At 56.0% G+C, this 20,341-nt stretch overlaps 1 protein-coding gene across 1 annotated transcript; it reads left to right on the forward strand.

Moving 5' to 3' along the window:
- The first annotated feature begins 8,259 nt into the window (after positions 1–8,259).
- IFT27 (intraflagellar transport 27) lies at positions 8,260–20,075 on the forward strand. The gene is made up of 7 exons (XM_037513640.2): positions 8,260–8,391; positions 13,346–13,425; positions 13,754–13,813; positions 14,659–14,718; positions 15,931–16,048; positions 16,858–16,967; positions 19,806–20,075. The coding sequence occupies exons 1-7, from the start codon at positions 8,358–8,360 to the stop codon at positions 19,902–19,904; spliced, it is 561 nt and encodes a 186-aa protein (XP_037369537.1). The 5' UTR covers positions 8,260–8,357; the 3' UTR covers positions 19,905–20,075.
- Positions 20,076–20,341: the final 266 nt, after the last annotated feature.

The following is a 20,341-nucleotide window of genomic DNA, read 5'->3' on the forward strand; positions in this document are numbered from 1 at the left end:
GCCCCCTGCAGTGGGCTCAGCCAGGGCCTGGAACTTGAGGGTGGGGGGCCCGGCTGTGGACTGGGCAGCAGGTGGGCCAGAGATGGTGCAGGAGGAAGGGGACTGGGTGAAGGGGTGAGCCTGGGCAGGCAGGCAGGCAGGGGTGCAGGCACACACGTGCCACTGGCAGCAGTGAGGACCAGGGCAGACCCAGGGGGTCCAAGGAGCCCAGCCTTGAACATGGAGGGCCGGGGGTGCTAGGAAGAAGGCGGGGTCCCCTGTGGAAAGCAGGGGGAGGGGCCGGGACTGGGGAGCCCAGCATCTTCCTGAAACCAACTCAGGGCCCTGTGAGGAAGACAGGCAGGTCAGAGCAACAGTGACAGCTGCCACTGCCTGCCGCCCAGGGCGGCCTTCAGCATCTCCTGCCCACCCCCAGTGACAGCCCTCACGTGGCAGTTCAGACTCGGGGCGGGCAGCACGTGGCTGTTCGACCTCAGAAGGGACACAGAACATTGGCTCCAGGGCCCTGTCACAGAAGGACCTGCCTGGAGCCCGGTGAGGACAAGGTCAGGACAAGGTGGGGGCCACGGGGGGAGGCGTGATGACAAGGACAGGAGATGGACTGTCACTTGCCGAGCACCCCGCCTCTTGCCTTTACGTCGCTCTCCATCAGGCCCCGCCACCCTATCGTCACCCCATCGCCCACTGGGGAATCCAGGCCTGAGCCCGGGTCAGGGGAGGGGCGACTCTCCGGCTGGTGAAGCGCCTCAACTGGGACTTTGGGCCTCTTTGCCCATGAGGCCACCCCTCAGCCCCCATTTGTAGCTCAGATGTGGCATGTTATACAGTGACTGTAGCGCCAGCAAGGCACGGAGCGGGACCTCTATGATCCTGGAGCCCTCGGAGGCTTTTCAGGCTTTTATTGAGCGTGTTACATCACATGTAGCGCGGCAGCCAGGTGCACGGCGGGCAGGGAACCCGGGGGGCCAGGAGGCTGGTGGGTCTCCCAGTCCCCGGCGAATCTTCACTCTTCCTGGGCTCTCCGGCGTTCTCTCGGGGTCTCTGCTGCTCTGCTTCTCCTTTGCTGCTCTGCTGGTTCTGCTCTCGGTCTGTTGCTGTTTTCTCCTGGCGTCCCCATGACACTGCCCTTGTAGGCCCAGTCTCTCAGCCCAGGGGTGCCCACCTGTGCACGCCCACGCCCTACTCCAGGTGTCCGCCATCAAGCACACGCATAGGACCGCAGGGGCCTGTCATTAAAGCTAATGGCGGGAGGGCGGAAAATCCTGATAATTCTCATTCACCCTACACTGACCTTTTGGGAGGAACCTGGATTCAACCAGGCTCTGAGATGCTGGTAGGAGCTGCCCCAACCAGTGGCCCAGCTACTGGTCTCTCTTTCCACCCCCAGAGCTCTTTCCAAAACAGATCAGACCCCCTTGTTCTGCCTAAAGCTGCTCATGACCGTCCCATGCAGAGTGAACCCCAGGCCCAATGCAGCCTACTTTGCCCAGCAGGAAGGCCTCATCGCCCCTCACCCTCCTCCACTCTGCCCTGCTCCCTCCCTCATCTCTCCGTCCAGTTTCCTCAGCTGCACCACCCTGCCCTGCCCACCCCTGGTTCAGTCCTGTTAGCCTCAGGAAAACCGCCTGGATGGACACCCCCACCTGGATTCCCTCTGCAAGTGCTTAATCACAAGTGAAATGGAGAACAAGTTGTTGGCCTAATTCAAAACCCTGTTGCCCAGAGACCCTGAGGTGCCTGAGGGCACTTCTGTGAGGCCCCTGCTGGATCCCAGGCCTGGCATACCGAAAGGTTTCATGATGGAGAGGTGGCTGGGGACCCAAGTGGCCAGTGAGTCACTCAAGGCTATGCATGGGGATGCACTATCCAGGATGTAAACTAGGGTGGAGTGACCAGGAGCTATTTCCTGGGGGGCTCCATTGTTCCCAGTGGTCAAAGCACATAATCTCTATTCTATAGTCTGCCTGCTCTTTTCAGTATGTTCCTCATACTAGGACTTTTACCCTTGGTGAGAGGCCCCCTGCATGACCCTACACCTGTTACAGGACCAGCAAAGGGGCACCCCCAGAACCCCCAAACCTGCCCACTCTAAATAGGCCGTCCGCCACATCATTATACTCTATGTGTAAGACCTTTAATGGCAAGGAACTTTAATACAATTAGTGTGCAACAAAGAATATAGGTTCCAAATCAAGCACCCCAAGTTACCCATCCCCTTGTGAGTAAATGTCCAGCCAAATAGTGTTGGCCCAAAGCAGGGCCACCGAGGCCCGAAAGCTTGCCACAAGTCCAAAGCACCTTCCATGGAGACCCATAGAAAAGGGCCCAGAAATAGCCAGACAAGTCTGGAGGGAAAAGAGCAAAATCAAAATTGAGATAAAAGCTGCCATCGTTGACCTCCCCACGTCCGTTCCAACTAGTCCAAAGCCAAGAAGCAAGTGCAGCTTCTCCACATCTCCCTCTGCTCCGTCCCTCCTCCAGTCTCCTGGCCCCCCTCCTCCCTCCTTCCTTCTCCACTCTCCTCTCCAGAGTCTCCTCCTCCCTGCTCAGCCCCACCTTTCCTTGGGTGGGGCAGGGAACCAGGAACCTCCCCTTTTCCTGGGGACCACCTTGTGACAATGCCAGCACTGGGATTTGAACCACAGGGGTCTGGCCTCAGAGCTGGCCTTCCCCACAGCGCTGCACTGCCAGTCACTGCCGACATGGGTCACTGCTGTGTGGCGTGGACAGGACAATGGAGCAGGCGACGTGTGAGCTGAGAAAAGCATGATAGCAGTGAACGAGGTGCCGGGTAAATGAAACAGTCCAGCTCTCACGCCACTGGCCTCTGTGGCCATCACCTGCGGCCCTGAAGGCGCTTGGGAGTGTGGGCTCGGGGCATGCGGGCCTGATGGCAGACTCCCGGGGCATGGTGTGGGCATGCGTAAGTGTGCACACCTGAGCCTAGAGGCGGAGGCTATAAGGGGCGGCCTCACTCAGAGGCAGACACTGCTACAGCGGGAAGGCTGCGAGAGGGCGAGGGACGGCTGTGAGAGGAAGAGAGTGTTAAGAATTGCCAGGGACTGGGAGGCCTGCCAGCCTCCTGGCCCCCCGGCCTCCTTGCCTTGCCAGCCTGCAGGCTTGCCCCACAACAACCGGCATAGAAAGAGCATCAAAGCCTGAAAAAGCCACTGAGAGCTCAGGACTCTCCTTCAGCTGCCTGACTCGATAGAGAAAGTGCCCTGTGCTTTGCTTGGGCTACACTAGGCTCGGAGGGGACCGCAGAGGCAAAGGCCCTGAGGCAGGCAAGGCTGGTCAAACCTGCGCGTGGAGACAGCTCTCCACCCTGGGCACAGGAAGTGAGAAGCTAGAGAGAGGCTGTGGCAGCATGGGAGCTGGACTTGGTGATAATTAAAAAAAAATAGTGGAGTTCCGGCACGCTGGGTGCCGACATGGAACCTCTCCCAAGTATACTGCTAGATGGAAAAAGCAAAGCCCAGAACAGTACGCGAGACGGTGTCTGGGGAGGGAATGCGCATCTGCTGGGATGTGTGTCGAGCATGTCCGAAGGTTGTCATGACACTAGAGCTCCGGGGATGAGAGTTGCAGGCCTGTGGTCCGGGGGGAAGGGCGTCTGCATAGTCTTCTCTAGCATCTAAATTTTAAACCTAGGGAAGAGATTGTCCAGGATTTTAAAGATGACACTGGTTGTTGGGTGGCAAGTACATGGGGGGTGGGGAGCGGGGCCAGTGTCCAGAATAAATTCAGGGAAATTATGAAAGAATGATGCTAAGTTTGTTTCAGGAGGACAAGTTAAAATAGGAAAGTTCTGGCTGGGAAGGGTGCTGTGTCACTCGACAAGGGGCAGGAGGGTGTGATGAGTGGAAGGGGGTAAGGAACTCAGAACAATGGCGTTGAGCTTAATTTTGCCCACAGCAGAATTTGTCCTGCGTTCAGACTGGCCAGACATGGACAGACATGCTAGGGGGAATGTTCTAGAAAAGCAAAGCCTGGCTCTTGCAGATGAACTAGCACTCAGGTAGCTGCAGCCTCAGGTAGCTCTGGGAGAATGATTTGCTCAACTCGAAATACACGCAGCAGCTAAGTAAATCAAAACGCCGCCAGCTCTGGGCACTTGCCTGCAGCAGGCATTTTCCAGCTGCTGCTGCCCTCTGCTGACGGAATTGGAGCATCTCAGCCTCCGTGCTGTTGCGAGGCTTGGCCTCCCGGCTCCACTTTGCATTCCGGGCGCGCAGAAGGTGAGTCAGTCACATTTCCCCTGCCCTTTATGGAGATGGCCACCGCCAAGCACTGCATCAGTGGAGGCATAAACAACCAGACCCACATGAACAGTAGAAAACCGAACAGCAAAGGTCATTACTCTGCGACGGCAGTGTACAGCGGGCAGATGGACACAGTGCATTAGAGGAAAGTGTGAAACAGCTCTCACTGCAGCATTATAGATCACCCTCGGGGACCCATCAGCATCCCAATGGCTGTTAATAAGAGCTGGTGTTGACTGAGTCTCACTGCCCCTCAGGCGCTTGTTCTAGACCCTTTACATGAGTTAATTCATCTGATCCTCCTATACCCACGGGAGCAGGGATGAGGAAACAGGCACGAGGAGCTTATGAGGCAAAGCAGGATTCAAATCCATATAGTCTAAGTCCCAGTCCTTGGCATTCTCAATTTTAAAATCAATCTTCTCTAATCATTGAGTTCACACATCTTTGGTCTTCATCCCAGTACAGTTCTGTGCTCTTCCCAGCCCCGGGACCTTTGGTAATACTGCAGGTTGTCACTAGGGTCAAGATTCTGACATCTAGTAGGTAGAGACCAGGGATCCTGCCAATTATCCTATAATGCACAGAACTGTCCGCTCCCTCCCCCAACAGAGAATCATACAGCTCAAAATGTGAATAGAGCCGAGGTGAGAAGCCCTGATCCACGGACATGAAATCTCTTAAATTCACTGGCCCTCTTTTGCTTTGCCCTTTAACATGAGGGCCTACTTACATATGAAACATATTCTTGAAAATTCATACCAAGTAATTCTCAAGAGGCTTCCCCCTGAATCCCCCTTAATGCCTCTTATTGATCCAAGGGGTAAATAAGTTTGTCTTCCAGTGGAAGGGCAGATAGTATCAAATAACTATGGAGCATCATACCTGGTAGTGATGAGTGCTATGAAGAAAGTAAAGCCAAGCAAGGAGACTGAGGCTGACAGATTGGGGGAGATTCTTTAAATCGGGTGCTTGGGAGGGTCTCTCCCAGGAGATGACATTTGAACAGAGATCTGTGGGGCATGAAGGAAAGAGTCCTCTGCACAGCCATGCAGCAAACAGTTAAGGGCACAGGTCCTGAGTAGGAATGGTCTTGGGGAGTTTGAGAAATAGCGAAATGACCAGAGAAAGTGAATAAAGGTGGGTCCTGGTCTTACCAACGAGCAGTGCTGCTCAAATGTGGGCTGCCCCTGAATCACCAAAAAGTATTCGGAAAAGATAAGAGCATGGTCCCACCCTCCAGTGTTCAGCTGTTCTGAAGTGGGGCCTGGGAATCTACATTTCTAACAAGTGTGTGTGGTGCCGAAGCTGCTGTCGAGGGGCCACAGTGCAGGGTCTTTCTTCCTTGAGGCAACAAGTCTTTTTCTATTCCACACCGCCCACAAGCATAGAGAACCATGGCTTCATCACCTGCCTCTTTTTTTTCATAGTATTTTTTTGGATTATTTTATTTTATATTTTGCAATTTTTTTTTCCATAGTACTTTGGGGGGGGTATTTTTTATTGCAAAATATAAAATCAAAAATAAAAAAAAATACTATGGAAAAAAATTACAAAATGTAAAATTTTTAAAAATCCAAAAAAATGCTATAAAAATTGCAAAATATAAAATAAACAAATCACCTGCCTCTTTACAGCTCTGGCTGTTCCCTGAGAATGGAGCGACAGTGGTTCTGTCCATGGTGCTGAGAAGGCACTCAAAAAAAATTTGTTGACTGAATTCCTCAAAGGTGGCCTCCTTTTCTTTTGCCATTCTGCTGTAACGCTGGCTCCAAGCAAATGCTTAGGTCAGGGCTACCTTGGCCAGACTTATCTGTGATGAGACCCCCCACTCCAGAGATCCCCCATACCAGATGCTGGCTCCACTCCACATCTCCATGTTTACCCGTGATGTCCTTTCTCCCGTGTCCACCTTGTAAATTCCTACCCATTCTTCGAGGCTCTCCTTCCAGAATATTCTTCCGAATGTCGCTCCAGCTATCCAGAGTTAGGGGTGTTCCTCGGGTCCTGCATCCACAAGTCCAAGGATTTGTCTTCCTTCCTCCACTGGAGTCACAAGCAGGCAGCTCCCAGATTGAACCAGTCAACAGAGAGGTGTTCTACTGCGGTTGTCATGACCTAAAATTTAAGTTCATTGCCAAAATTTGAGCATCCGATGATTTCACACAAAAATCCCAATTCCAGACTCCTCTGGAAAAGTCAGACCCAGGCACAGCCGTGAGCTGCCAGAGCTGCCTGGGAGTCTGGCACGTCCACCTCGTGGTCCCAGCATCCGGCAGCACCAACCTGGCCCAGGGTGGACACTCAAGAAAAATTCATGAATGAAACCAGAAAGACTACACCAGGTAATGGCGGGGGGGGACCACACTCTCCCAAGAACAGAAGACCTGAGGGGGTTCCGATTCTAGCTGACTTGTCGTCCAACCTTGGGCTCTCTTTGGACCTCAGTTTCCTTGCCTGTTAAACTGAAGTAGTGATAATTTCCACTTCCCGGAGCTGTTACCTCAAAGCAGACAGAGGGCGGGAAGTGCTGCCTGGCATACAACGCTCACCTGGTGTGAGGAACCCGGGAAATACTCGCTCTCTGGGCGACGACGCACGAGAGGGATTGGTGGCCCTGTGGGGCCAGTGGGTGGACACAGCCCCGCGTCCAATCCCCGTCCTGCTGGGCACTAACTCCGTGGCCTTGGGCATCCACCTGACTCCACTTCCCCTGGGAAGATGTCGGGTTGGGAGGTGCGGTGTGGACCCCAGGGCGAGAGGGGCCTCGCGGAGAAGCCAGCGCTGCGGGGGACTCGGTTTCGTCCACACGAGTGTGTGACACACTCTCCACCGCACGGGAGGCAAGAACTCCAACTCCCCAACCCACCGCTCATCCTCCAAGTTTAATCCCCTTTTTTCACAGACATCACTTTTTTTTAAGGTTTATTTATTTATGCATACAAGAACTGGGGTACAGGCCAGAGATGGGGGGGGTGAGAGGATTCAACAGAGACAGAGTGGGGAGCAGAACAGATGGACTGAAATACACTGCTGAGAGGAGCAGCGGGCGAGACAGGCGAGGTCTGCCGCGCCATGTGGGTAGCTCCCTGGCCGGCCGGGGATCGAACCCGCGCTGCAGAGGCTGCGGATTGCTTCACTGTGCAGTGCTCAACCCCTTGCACCACCAGGGAGGCCCCACAGACATCACTTTAAACACACATATTTTATATTTTAAAGCGCATAACCTCTCTGGTCTTTAAAAATGAGGTTTCCCTGCGGGACTTGGCGCAAGGACCGAACTCGGGGCCCGGGCGGACGCTCCACTCCCGCGGCTGCGGCCTCGTCGACTGCGCAGGCGCAGCCCCAGATTCCAGCGGGCCCGAGCGGCCCCTCGTGGACGAGCCCATTTCCTGAAGGAGCGGGGGGTGCGGCGAATCCCCATTCCTCGCAAGATGGTCCAAGCCAGCCTCTAGCCAATCAGAAGGAGTCTTTTATCGCCGCTTCTCGCTACAAGGGATGGGCGCTCCTTGTCGTTGGTGCGATGATTGGCATTTTGTGCAGCCGTTCGCCAAGCGGAAAAGCTTGAAGAGCAAATATCACTGCGAATAGTCTCCCAAGAAAGAGGCATTAGCCACGCCCCCTCCTGCCACTGGTCCCGGCAGCCTTCGGGGCGGGAGCTGGTGCTGGCAGCCAATCGCGGACCAGCGAGGGCCGGGGGCGGGGCCGGCGGGGGCGGGGCTGGCGGGCGCTGGTTGCCTTGCGCACGCGTCTGGCTCGGTGCTCGGGCCGGGGCGCTGCTGGTGGCTCTTCCGGGTCCCCGCGACCGGGGGGGCTGCACGGAGAGGCTGGACGGGGGCGGGAGTCACGTTGTCCCCCGAGTGCCCTTCCAGGCTGCCTTCTGGGCCTTGAGCCGGGCCCCATCAGGGGTTGCCCTGCGCCCCCGCCCCAGCCCTAGCGCGCGCCGTCCGCCCCCAGCGCACCCCCGAGGGTCCCCACCGCGGCCGAGGCCCCTGGGGTGTCAGGCCCCCACCCCCCCACCCCGCCCCCGGCAGGCCACGCACGACTCGGGCCGCGGCGCTTCCCCTCTCTGGGCCGTGGAAGTGGTTGGTTACCATGGTGAAGCTGGCAGCCAAATGCATCCTGGCAGGTGAGTCTGAGCACTGGACACCGGCTTCCAGGCCCAGAGGCCTCGAAGTCATCGAGAGCTTTGTTCACGGAAACTGTCCGCCCGCCTTCCCCTTCTCGCTCCCCAAGGCCAGTTCATGCAATTGCTGATGGAGTAAATTCCATTAGGCATGGAAGAATTAGCTTCCAGAGCACATTTGTAGCTTCAGCCGATTCCCCCCTCTTGCCGTGCTCAGAGGCCCCTGCACAGGGCAGCCTGCTCGGGTGTCCACGCCTGCAAAAGCCAGGCTCGCACACCAGGCGTGCTCCAGGTCAACCCCGTGTGGAGCCCAGAGTTAGGCACCAGTGACTGGTAGTGTTTATTTAAGGGATTTCCCCCCCTGAAAACAGGAATAGGAGCTCGTAATGTCCAGTTGGCCAGCGTTCGCAGGCGGCCGGGGTGGTTGTCTTTACACAGACCCAGAGTTACAGTGCTCAGGAGGAGGGAGCATGAGACCCCCGAAGGCAGGAATCTTTGATACATGAGAACTTCGTGGGTGCTCAATAAATATTTGCTGAGTGAATGAATGTGTGACCTTTACATTTGCGGGGCCTCTTTCTATCAGTTTGTACATTTAAAATGACTTTTGCCTGGATTGTAGACCTGGGGCCACAGAAGACGTGCATATTGAGTACACTGAGCCCTCCCTGCGTGCCAGGCACATGTATGTCATTGAATCAGGTCACGGAGCACACTGGGGGAGGTGCTGTATGCTCTGATCGCCCAGAAGCACTGCGAGGTGAAGTCCATCCGCGTAGGAAGGTCACCAACAGGAATTTAACCCCCGGGTCTGTCCATCTCTAGAGCCACTTGTGTCACTGTTGAAACCTGTGACCTGCCCTGGGTTCCCTAACCAGCTCAGAGGAGAAGCAGTAAGAGATTACATAAAGGGAAAAGATTTTTTTTTCTTTTTTCTTTTTTTTTTTTTTGATTCCTCTCTTCCAGACTGAAAATAGATATATTTTTAATGACTTTTTTAATTTGGAAATAAAAGGGTCACAGAGAAAGGAGACTGGGATAAGACTATCAAATCCTACTGGAGCAAAAGAAATTAGTGGTTCTCAGGAGAGGTCTGCAGTTCCCAGAATGCCAGGGGAGGCAGCATTGTGTAAGGGAAGTGATTCTGGCAGGTCTCAGTGACTGTCACCTTGGGTCATCTGAGCCTCAGTTTCCTCGGATGGGGGGGGTACAAATTTTATTTTCTGAAACTGGAATTTTTTTATTGTTAACCAGCTTCTCTCTCTGACTGTTCTTTCTCTTGTTTTTTAATTTAACTTCCATCGTGGAAAAGGTGTGTTACACCCCCAGCACAGCTCTCGCTGAATTCTCACAGCAGCCCTGTGGGGGTGGGGGTGGTATTACTGTCATCGTCTACAGCCAGGGCAGCCGAGGCCCAGAGAGGTTGGGACCGTGCCCTCACCACAACGTGAAGGAATGTGGCGGGGCTGAGACCCAGGCCCAGGAGATCTGATTTCTAGAGCTTTGTTGCTGGACCCATGCTGGACTCCAAATCTTTGCCTTTCTTTCCACCCATCCCATCAGGTACTTGTTCTACCTGATTTCAGCCACTGTCTGGGGAAGTGATTCCTGATGTACAGCAGAGCTCTCAGCCCGTACCCCCTTTAGGCCTCAAGTGTATCTCCTCCTCTTAGAGTTTCCAGGGACCCAGAGACCTCAGCCCAGTGAATCAAGCTCCCGGCTACCACCCAGTAGCACATTCTCGTCCTCCCACCCCTCACCTTTCTCCTCACAGGCCTACTGTTGACAGCAAATTAATCTTTTTTTTTTTTCTATACACATAACTGGTCATTGAGGTCATTCTATACACATAACTGGTCATAACTGGTCATCAGCCCAAGTGTTTATTCACTAAGTGGATGCTTGTTGGGCACCAGGCAGGTGCTCAGAGGTGAATTGGGCAGGCCCTCCACCCAGGGAAGTGCTACCATGCATATCGCAGTCATCAGGCTGCAGCTGCAAATTAAACGCCCTTCATGCACCAAACACCAGAGCAGTTCCTCCAAGCTCAGCTGCCAGTCCTGGCCAAGATGAAGCGAGGAAATAGCGCTGGACATGCATCTCCATTTTATTTACTTAAATATTACTTTACACATGCCAGGCACTGTATGTATTAATGCCTTAAATCCTCTTAGCTCTTAGCGGTGGCTGCTGTTTTTGTGCCCATTTTGCAGATGTGGCTGCTGAGGCCTGAGACATGAACTGACCTTTAGTCACGCAGCTAGTTAGAATGAGCTGTCCCTCAGGAACCCTGACACACTGCCTCCTGGAGGGTTGCTCTGACATCTAGTCTTGTCCCACCAGCCAAGGGCCATGCTAGCCACACAGGTAGATGAAGGAGGGAGAGAGGTCACCTTCAGAGGCCACTGAGCTTTGCCCTTTAGGGAACAGGCAGATTTGCATTGGGAAAACCCAACAGAAGGTTATCTTCGAGGAATTTGAGGGGATCACAATAATAGGAGCCCCGATTTTTGTGCACAGGGTAGTAGAGTCGGGAGGTGAGTTGGGGCTGACTGCGGAGGCTAAGGCAGTGGGGGGAGTCCTTGGGAAGGGTTTTCAATCAAAACAAAAAACTAGGCATTTCAACTTAGAAATGTTAATCTACAGAATTGGTTGGTCTCTTCCTATGGATGGAGAACCCACAAAGCAAGAAAACACAGAGGTGACAGACATGCAGAGAGTCAGGGTTGTCGGGAAGCTTGAAGAACACCACGGAGCTGGGACCCAGGCTCTGAGCAGACAAGCCGAGATTGGGTGGCGGCTCTTGGTCCAGTGCTGGGTTGTTGAAAATGAAGATGGCTTAGGCAAGCGACCCTGGCATGAGAAATGGCAGCCAAGGTGATGAGAGTACATTTTCGAGGACAGGCCCACAGGGGTGCCCACGTGGGAGGCAGAGCAGGCAGGGGGCTCAGGAAGGAGGGGCTGCTACCGGCCTGCTCACCTTGTGCCCAGACCTGAGCAGGGACCCGTGGACTTCGCACTGGGAGGCCGTGGGTGACCTTGCATGGGCCTCTGCAGACGTCACCCTCTGTCAAGCAGTGCCCCTCCCATCGTCTCTCCCAGGTCAGCCTCGCCTCTAGGGAAGTCAGCCCACGGGTAAAGCTGCTGGCTCCTTCTTCCCTCCACGCGCCCTTCCTCCATGCTTCCGTTCTCAGTTTGCACTATTTGAACTTGCACTTGGCATCTTGCTGCTCTGCTAATGTGTTTATCAGCTATTTCCCTCCCTGTGCTCAGATCCCTCCACAGCCAACACAGGAGGCTTTCCGTAAGTGTGGGTGCCTCTGACTGACATTAGGAGCAAAGATTTATGAAATTAACCAGAACAAATCTGTGGGGAATTTCGCAAGCGGGAGAGCCAATTTCCAACTGGATTCAGAAGCAAAATTGGAGTCGGGAGGGCGGATCGGTCACAGCACAGGAGGGGACGTGCAGTGGCCTGTTTGTTCCCAGCCGGGTGGGTCCCCAGAGACCGTCCACCCCTGGCTGCCCCCGAGGTCACGGAGCCCGCAGGAACAGTGCTGGAAGTGGGTCAGGAACAGTCCCGAGCTCGGGGAGCGCAGCGGGTCCGGTGGAGCGCGGGCGGTGTTGGCATCCCAGCCAGGTGACCCAGCTTCTCAGCCTCGGTCTCTCCTGTCACATGAGGTTAATGGTGGTCGTGGGGATTGGGAGGGAGGGAGGGCGAGTGGATGAATGGGCCCTCTGGGGAACACATTGGCTCCCTTCTGAGAAGTGGTGGCAAATAAAGAGCCAGACCTGAATAGCTCACTCAAACCTGGAGGAGTTAACGTGAAATTAAATGCCACAAGTAGTCAAATAATTGTTTCACAAGAGAAAATAATAGGTGGGAAAAGTCAAAACTGAAAAGCGAACAGAGCAGCAGGCAATCAAAAGTCAAGGCAAGAGAAGCACCGAAGCTGACGGTAGAATAGGTGGCAAAGGCAGAGATTGTAGTAAAGGCAGCGCGTTGGAAGGAGGCGAGTTGGGTGGTGGTGGCTAAGGATGCAGAGGGCAGAGAAGCAGAAAGCAGGCTCTTCTGGGGGCACAGGGCCACTGGCAAGAGGGGAGGGCTCAGGGGGGTTAAGGATGGGCACCCAGCACCTCCAGCACCCTCTGGGGCACAGGAGGAACCCCAAATTAAATTGCTCCCAACTATCTGGTGAACGTTGCACATCTCAGATCAAAACTGACATAAACCTTTAGTTTCCAGGGACCCACGTCGTGGGCTGTCACTAACAAAAAGCAAAGCCCTGCTGGGTAATCCAGTTGGTACAAGCTGAGCTTGGACAGCACAACTGCTACTGCAGATAGAATTGGGAAGGATGCAGTGGTCTCCCATGGGCACCCCAAGGTGAAGGTGGAGTAGATCACTTGGGAATGGATTTCAGGATGGCGAGTGTAGCAATGGACTTCTTGTTCCCCATACATGCAGAACCTTCCCCCCATCCCTCAGTACCCCCCTAAAAAACATGCTGGGTCCTCAGTGGAAGTGCTGTACTCAGAATGGCTTGGTTAAATGAGTCACAAGTCTGCCTGGCCTGACCTGACCTTCCAGACGTCAGAGTAAGTTCCAGTATGAAAGTGACGGTTTTCCCATCGGCGTTTCATTGCGGGAGTGTCAGTCCTATTTCCAGGGCTCTAACCCCCCCTTAAGCTCTGTTACCTTCGGGGTCAATTCTTCTGGATGGAAAGATTAGCCCTGCAGATATGGGGCTCTGGCCCTGATGGGGATTGGAGATTGGGCTTCTCAACCCATCGCCCTGCCTGCGACCTCAGAGCATGTGCCCGGGGAAGTCCAGTTTCTCTGAAAACATTGAGGTGTTCGCTTTCCTAGACTGGTGTCCCAGAGAGGGGGAGCATCAGGCTGGATCGGGGTGGAGGTGGTGTTTGTCCTGATGTTTGTCCTGCTCTGGCCCCGCAGGCGACCCCGCTGTGGGCAAGACCGCCCTTGCGCAGAGCTTCCGCACCGACGGAGCCCACTTCCAGAAGAACTACACCCTGGTGAGATGGGTTAGATAACCCCAGGGGAGTGGCTCTCCAGAAGGGGCTGCTGGAATGGGCAGCGGGTGATGTTTTCCCCACAAGCACAGGGCCTGGGGGCCCGTGGAGCAGACTGGCCAGTAGGCAACTTGGTCACCACACACAGTGTCCACATGGGTGGGGGGCGGACGGGCCAAGTGGTCCCCTCTGGCTTTGCACGACAGTGAGTCCAGAATCCAGACACTTAGGCTGGAGGCGCTCAGGTGCCTCCCGGACACCCGGGCTCATCTCTTCCCACGTAATGCACCCTGGGGCCCCTGACACGACCATTCTTGGTTTTTCTCAACAGACAACAGGCGTGGATTTGGTGGTAAAGACAGTTCCAGTCCCTGACACGGGGGACAGTGTGGTAAGTGGGGCCCTTGACTCGAGGGCAAGCGTGTCTGGTCCCCATGAGAGACGCAGTGGCAGAGCTTCCCCTCGATTCGGTCGTGGACCATCCCAGGGAGGGGCTGAGGAAGGAGGCCTGGGATATGGCCCCTGTCCTCCCAGAACTTACCTAATCCCCAGGAGATCCATGACTCTGGATATTGAATTATAAGATACTGTATTTTTTTTTTTTTTTGGTACTTCCCCAGAAAAATGGTTAAAGAATCACCAGATTCTGAAAAAGAGTTCCCTGGGCCGAAAACAACTTAAAGTGCCCCCAGTGTGGTGAGCAGGAAGGCGGCTCGTGTGCAGACTCCCCCACGCAGACCAGACTGTGGTGCCGCCGCAGGCCCAGCCAGCACCTAGCGAGGGGGCAGGGCCGGGGCTCCTGTGGGCTGGCCGGGGCTGGCCAGGGCCCGAAAGGGTCGGAGTCACACCTTAGCGGTGGCAAAGCCATCCCTGACTGGCCTACTTTAACGCCTTCCCTGGGCCTGCTCCGTGACCTCCTTTAAAAAGAATTGTTTTAAGATTTGAAAATCAATTTGGTTAACAAAGTGCAGAATGACCTTTCAGAAACCCGAGTGTGCTTGTCAGCCTGTTTAGCATTCTGTTCTGCCAGGTGGGAAGGCGGCCTGTTCCTGGTAGTCCTGCTCCGGGGTTCGGGAAGGGGAGGCCTGCTGCCGACCCCGTGCCGCGGGGCAGGCAGCGTGTGCGTGAACGCGCGTGTGGGCCCACCTCGGCGCCGGGCGGTCTGCAGTGAGGACTGGCGGGGCGGCCCTGGCCTCCCCCCACGCCGATTCTTGGGACTTGCCTCTCTGATTCTAGGAGCTCTTCATTTTCGACTCTGCTGGCAAGGAGCTGTTTTCTGAAATGCTGGATAAACTGGCAAGTAGCGTGGGATCTTATCCTAACCACCAGCCCTCACCGCCCTCCTCCTGCCAAAACGTTTGCCCCCTTGCAGTGTTCTCACAGAAATTTCACTGCAGTCTGGCCACCAAGAGAAACCCCGTCAGCCAGGGGTCTCTGAGGGGCGTTGCTCCCAGCTGTGGGCCTCGTGGCCTCTGTGGGCAGGCAGGGGTGGCGCCTCTGGATGGGCCAGGGTCCAGATGTGCCAGAGCTGTGGGCCTCTGTCCCTGCAGCCCCCCCCCCCCACTCTCGGTGCCCCTTCTTTGGAGCCACTCCCTCCTGATGGTGGTCTTTCAGCAGCGCTCCTCAACCTCTGGGACAGGAGCAAGCATTTCCCTCTCTAGAGAGAGCCCAGAGGCCCCGTAGTAAGACTCCCCTTCCCAGCCCCCTGGTCCCACCAAGGTTTGCTTGGATCCTGCTGCTGCCCAGAATCCAGTTTGCTGTCCCTTCCAGGGTAGCAGCTCCGCTAATCGGGGCCAGTGAGCTAATTAGAAGGCTGGAGCTCTCCAGAGCCTTCCCTGCGCTTCCAAGATCAGCCACGTGTAATAGAAGCGGTTTGCTGCCCCTTCTTCGTTGTCTAAGAGAAATAGATCCAGTGGCGGTCATTTCACACAGGGTTGGCTCCCACGCGGCCTCTTGGTGTTTGCCAGGTGCCTACTGTGCGCACAGCCTGCCCCGCAGAAGGGGACGCGTGTTTGGGCCACGTGGTGGTTGGTCGCACCATCCCCCCAGCCAGCCCTGACTCTGTGCCCTCGCTGCGGGGCCCAGCTCCTTCTGGCCGGGTCTGCCTGAGGCCTGGAGCAAGGCGGTGTCTCCCGCAGGCACAGAGGGGGTGGTGTGGTTCCGGAGTTCTAAGTCTGCGGGGTCCACAGTTCAGCTCAGCTCTCTGCACTCAATTTCTTCACTGATACCTAAGGATATTCAGACCAGCCCCAAAAGTTGGGCTGTTTCCTGGTGATGCACAGAGCGCATGCAGGAGCCCAGCGCAGGTGTGAGCCTGCCCCCCACCTCGCCCTGCCCACCCCTGAGTCCAGTCGCCCATTCCTTTGGGGGAGCTGTTTGCCTCTGTGGGTGCAGCTCAGCTCTCTGACTCGCGTCCCCTGTGGAGTGTTCCCTTCCCCTGGCTCGACCCTTCCCGGGAGGCCCGGTCTTTCACACCTGTGGGCAGCACTCACTGGCCCTCTTGCGCAGTGGGAGAGCCCGGACGTCTTGTGCCTCGTCTACGACGTGACCAGCGAGCAGTCCTTCCACAGTTGCAGCAAGTGGCTGCAGAAGGCTCAGTCCCAGGCCCCCGGCACCGCCCTCCCAGGTAGGCGCCGCAGGCATTCCAGGTTCCTGATCACACCTCCGAGGTCAGGAGTGCAAGGCCACCGCAGGGTGGCTGCCGGCGCCAAATGGGGGTGCCCTGGGCTTCCAAGGTGACCCTGGCTGGTAGCCGCCATGGGCGCCTCTGTGAGTGGGTGAAATGGGCACGAGGACACCCTCCTGCAGGGCTGTGGGGAGGCTCCAGACAAAGGGGGGAGGTGCTGTCACGTGACTGTGAGCTATTCTTTCCAGAAAGCCGACCCCAGGGAAGAGTTCCTCATTTTCTCCCATATGCAGGGCACAAGTAAACATTCGGGTCCTGTTGTCACTTCTGAATGCTTTAAATCAGTTTATTTTTCATCCCTATGTGAGATCGACAAATTCTCCTCATTATGGACCAGGGAAAGCGATCTCCAGAGACAGGCTCAGAAATTAGCTGCAGCTGATGCAGCTGGGAACCGAACTAAATTACCTCTGAATCCCTGACTCTGAGCCCAGTCCTTAGATTAGTATTAATGACCATTTTTAAAGTTTGCTCCATGTGCTAGGAATTAGCGCAAATGCCCTCGCCTTCACGGCTCCAGGAGCCCAGGCAGGCAGACAGATAAGCCGAGCGTGGAAAGCAAGGCCTCCCGCTCTGCTGTGAGCCTCAGGGGCACCCTGGAGCCCCGCACCCCAGCCAAACTCACCGCCTGGAACCAGCAGCCTCATGTAGCACGTCTTACACCCCTCGAAACTCATGGGCTTGCTCTTTTGTCTCCCCAGCTGTCCTCCCAGCCTGCCACAGTTAATGCGATGCTTTCTTTTGAGTAGGTGTGTTAGTGGGAAATAAGACAGACCTGGTTGGCAGACGTGCGGTGGAGTCAACACAGGCCCGGGAGTGGGCCCTGGGCCAAGGCCTGGAATGTTTCGAAACATCCGTGGTAAGTGCGCAGCGGGCCCGTGCCGCAGCGTCCTCTCCCATGACCTCGCGCACCGAGTGGTTGTTCCACCATATGCAACGTCTAATTTGGAACTGATGTTTACATTCTTAGCCCAAGAGCTGTTCTCAGCATAGCAAGAGTCACTCGGGCATTACAATAAAGCCGATCAGCCAGCCCGCCCTGGGAAAAGTTGTATCTGCACCAGTGAGGAATACGAGTGTGTTGTGTGATTACAGGGACCCCATGGGTGACGGTGTCAGGGCGTTCTTTCTGAGACCCATGCCATCTGTCCTGGGCCCACCTCCATGTTGAGCTGGTGAAGGACTTGCCCAGGGTCACATGGCAAGTAAAGGGTGGAGCCAGGACCAGCATTGCGGTTCGAGGTCCCTCCAGTGCTCCTATCCTTATCTCCGCTGCCCCCGGGGCTTCCAGGCCCCAGAGCGCCCTCCAGTCAAGTCAGGACCCTTGTCCATAGGGACCAAGAGTGACTTGTTGCCAGCACTTAAGTGCACTAGATCCTAATTTGGGGCATCCGGCGCTGGCAAATCCCCTTCCTAGTGGGGAGTTGTGAGGTCCCACCTTCCCAGCCGCCAGGGCGCAAGCAGGGTGTGAGCCAGGCTGCACAATCTCTGCTTGAACTTCGAGACGGAGGTCAAGTCTCTGTCAGGAGGCCCAGACTCATTTCAGAGCTCACAGGACCATCGCCCTGGCTGCGGCACATCTCTCCACGGTTGTGGGGAGACATGCCAGGCCCACGCGTCCTGAGGCAACTGTAGTCGTACTTGGGCCTCACTGTGGGGCTTGTTGTCTCTGGACCTGATGCTTCGGCCTCCAGAAGAGTCACAGGGCTAGTGAATAAATAATAAACTCAGACTCCACTTAAGCTTCAGGCACGTCTGTTGTTGCCCATCCAAAATCTGACAAAGACTGCTGTTCAGGCCCCCCCCAAAACATACACACACTGCAGGGTGCTTTAGGAAGATGTAGGGAGTGAAGACAGCAGGTGTTAGGACCTCTCCGTGAGGCGCAGAGCTGGCTGTGGGGTCTCCACAGCCGTGCTCCTCCCTGTCTTACTGGAGACTCAGCCGCTGCACCTGTGAAATGGGGAACGTCCCCTCACAGGGCACTAAACGTGAGGATTAAGTCAGATGGCGAATATCAAAGCTCTTAGTGCCAGGCCTGGTGCAGTGAACACTCGGTAAACGTTGGCTGTTTTAGTACAGCGTATTCCCCCTCGGAATCTTGTTTGTACTGTCATCACTTAATTCTCATATTCCGAGACCATACAAAGATAAATGTCACTCCTGCCTCTGGCCCAATTATCACCAATGCTAAATTAATGAAGGCCAAATTAATGAGTTTTTGCTGGGTAAAGGCTTTCGTCTTCAAGGCAGCGTGCCTTTGAGCAGTCAGCCACGGCCCACGGGAGAAGGTCTCCCACGCCCCCTCGGCCCCCCTCATGTTGAGAAAGTGCCTCCTCACCCCAGCACCCCATAGTCCCCAGAATTAACACCCTCCCCAACGTGTCAGTCTCCGCAGGCCGCTGGCCGCCTGTCCCTGCTCCGCTCAGGTGTCTGTCGCTGCACTTTCCAAACGGGTGGGTATAAATCATGCTTGAGGAGGCTGCGCTTAAGCACTTGGTATTAACTGTGCAAGTTAACTAGTCCCCCCTGAGTTGATGCAACAGAAGCACCACTGGCAGCCCAGTTAAGAAAGCTGTTAATTAAAAAGGAAATATAACCAAATGCTGTTTGAGACGCCGCCAAGGCTTGACACCAAACCCATCCCTTCCTCCTCCTGACGGCAGCAGCGGTCACTCTGCAGACCGGAAGGAGGGCCCGACTGGTCACTTGGCTTTCCTTTGATCAGCTTGGATTCTGTCCCCAGAACTCATTCATCCTAAAACAGCAAATTTGGGCCCCTTGATGGCCTCCTCCTACTCCCCTACCCACCTCCCCAGCGACCACCAATCTGATCTCGTTCTGCATCCAGCCCAGGTCCTGCATCTAGGGCAGTGGCGCAGCAATTGCCTGCCTTCCTTGGCCTCGTCACTGGGCACAATGCCCTCATTTTCTTCGTGGCTGGGGGAGGGCCCATGGCTCATGTCGTCATGTGCCCCTTGACATCTCCCCCACCCAGGGTGGGCTGCAGCGGCCCCCAGAAGCTCTGCCGTGTGGCCCGGGTGCTGCCCCCCCATCGCAGTCGCAGGGTCCGCACAGCAGTGAGCCCCCTAACCTCAGGCCGCGTCTCCATCCTTAAGTGGCCGTCGTTGCACGTCTCAGCCACCGATGCCGCCGGGAACTTGAAGGTGCAGGTGTCTCCTCAAGATAGCGGGTTCATTTCCTTGGCTCTGTCCCCAGAGGCAGGGAGACGGGGCCACGTGGCAGTTCCGTTTTCAGTTTTTTTGAGGAGCCGCCATGCTGTTCTCCACAGTGGCTGCTCCGGTGACGTGCCCGCCGGCCCAGGTCCCTTCCGCCACACCCTCACCAGCGCTGTTCTCACTGCTCTTTTGAACCCTAACCATCCTCGTAGGCGCGAGGTGGTCATTCCCGGGGTGATCAGTGATGTCGAGCGCCCCCCCACCCCGGGCCCACTGGCCACTTGACCGTCCGATTGGCCCATCGAGGCGCACGCAGGTCAGACCCGGGCCCAATGCCAGCGAGTTAGGCTCTCAGCGAGTCACCGTTCGCTCCGAGTCCCCGGCTCCTCCGGGCCCAGCGAGGGTTGCTGTGGCACAGGGCAAAGTGTGTGCCCACGTGAGGTCAGCGCTGAGCGGGTGCTGCTCTCAGCTGATGAGTATAAAAATGTTGAACCGGTTCTGTGAACTTGCCTCTGCAGAAGGAGATGGAAAACTATGAAGCCCCCTTCCACTGCCTGGCCAAGCAGTTCCACCACCTGTACCGGGAGAAGGTGGAGACCTTCCAGGCGCTGGTGTGAGGGCGGGCGGCCTGCTGGCGGCAGCCAGGCGGAGCTGCAGGAAGCTGCAGTGCCTCCGTCTCCCCAGAAGGCGAGAGAAGATGAAAGTGCCTTGGGGCCTCCGGTGTATCCTGACAGCTTCAAATAAAATAGGAGACAATGCAGAAGCAACAGCCCCTTCATTCCTGGCCAGGGTGGGCCCTGGATCAGCCACCCGGGGAGCACCGTGTGTTGGGCCCTGTTGGTATACAGCCTGGCTGGGCAGCATGGGTGGCCCTGCCCTCCAGAGGGCCTTCCACTGAGAGCAGACCCTGCTGTGGTACCTGAATTTGTTCACAACTGGCTACAGCCGGATGCCCAGCTGGCAGCATAGCACTGGCTGAGGGGGCCGACTGCCGCCCCTCCTGACAGGCTGGGCTCCAGGGGCCCCTTGAGGTGCCCACTGTCACCGGCAACAT

The sequence above is a fragment of the Talpa occidentalis genome, unplaced genomic scaffold (assembly GCF_014898055.3).
Source record: "Talpa occidentalis isolate TD23 unplaced genomic scaffold, MPIMG_talOcc4v2.1 talOcc4.16, whole genome shotgun sequence".
Lineage (NCBI taxonomy): Eukaryota > Metazoa > Chordata > Mammalia > Eulipotyphla > Talpidae > Talpa > Talpa occidentalis.

Excerpts from the sequence above, each read along its gene's own strand:
- IFT27 (XM_037513640.2), top strand. The coding sequence starts at position 8,358 with ATGGTGAAGCTGGCAGCCAAATGCATCCTGGCAG. Across the intron at positions 13,426-13,753 it reads TCCAGAAGAACTACACCCTG|ACAACAGGCGTGGATTTGGT; the intron begins GTGAGATGGGTT and ends TTTTCTCAACAG. Across the intron at positions 14,719-15,930 it reads CTGAAATGCTGGATAAACTG|TGGGAGAGCCCGGACGTCTT; the intron begins GCAAGTAGCGTG and ends CCTCTTGCGCAG.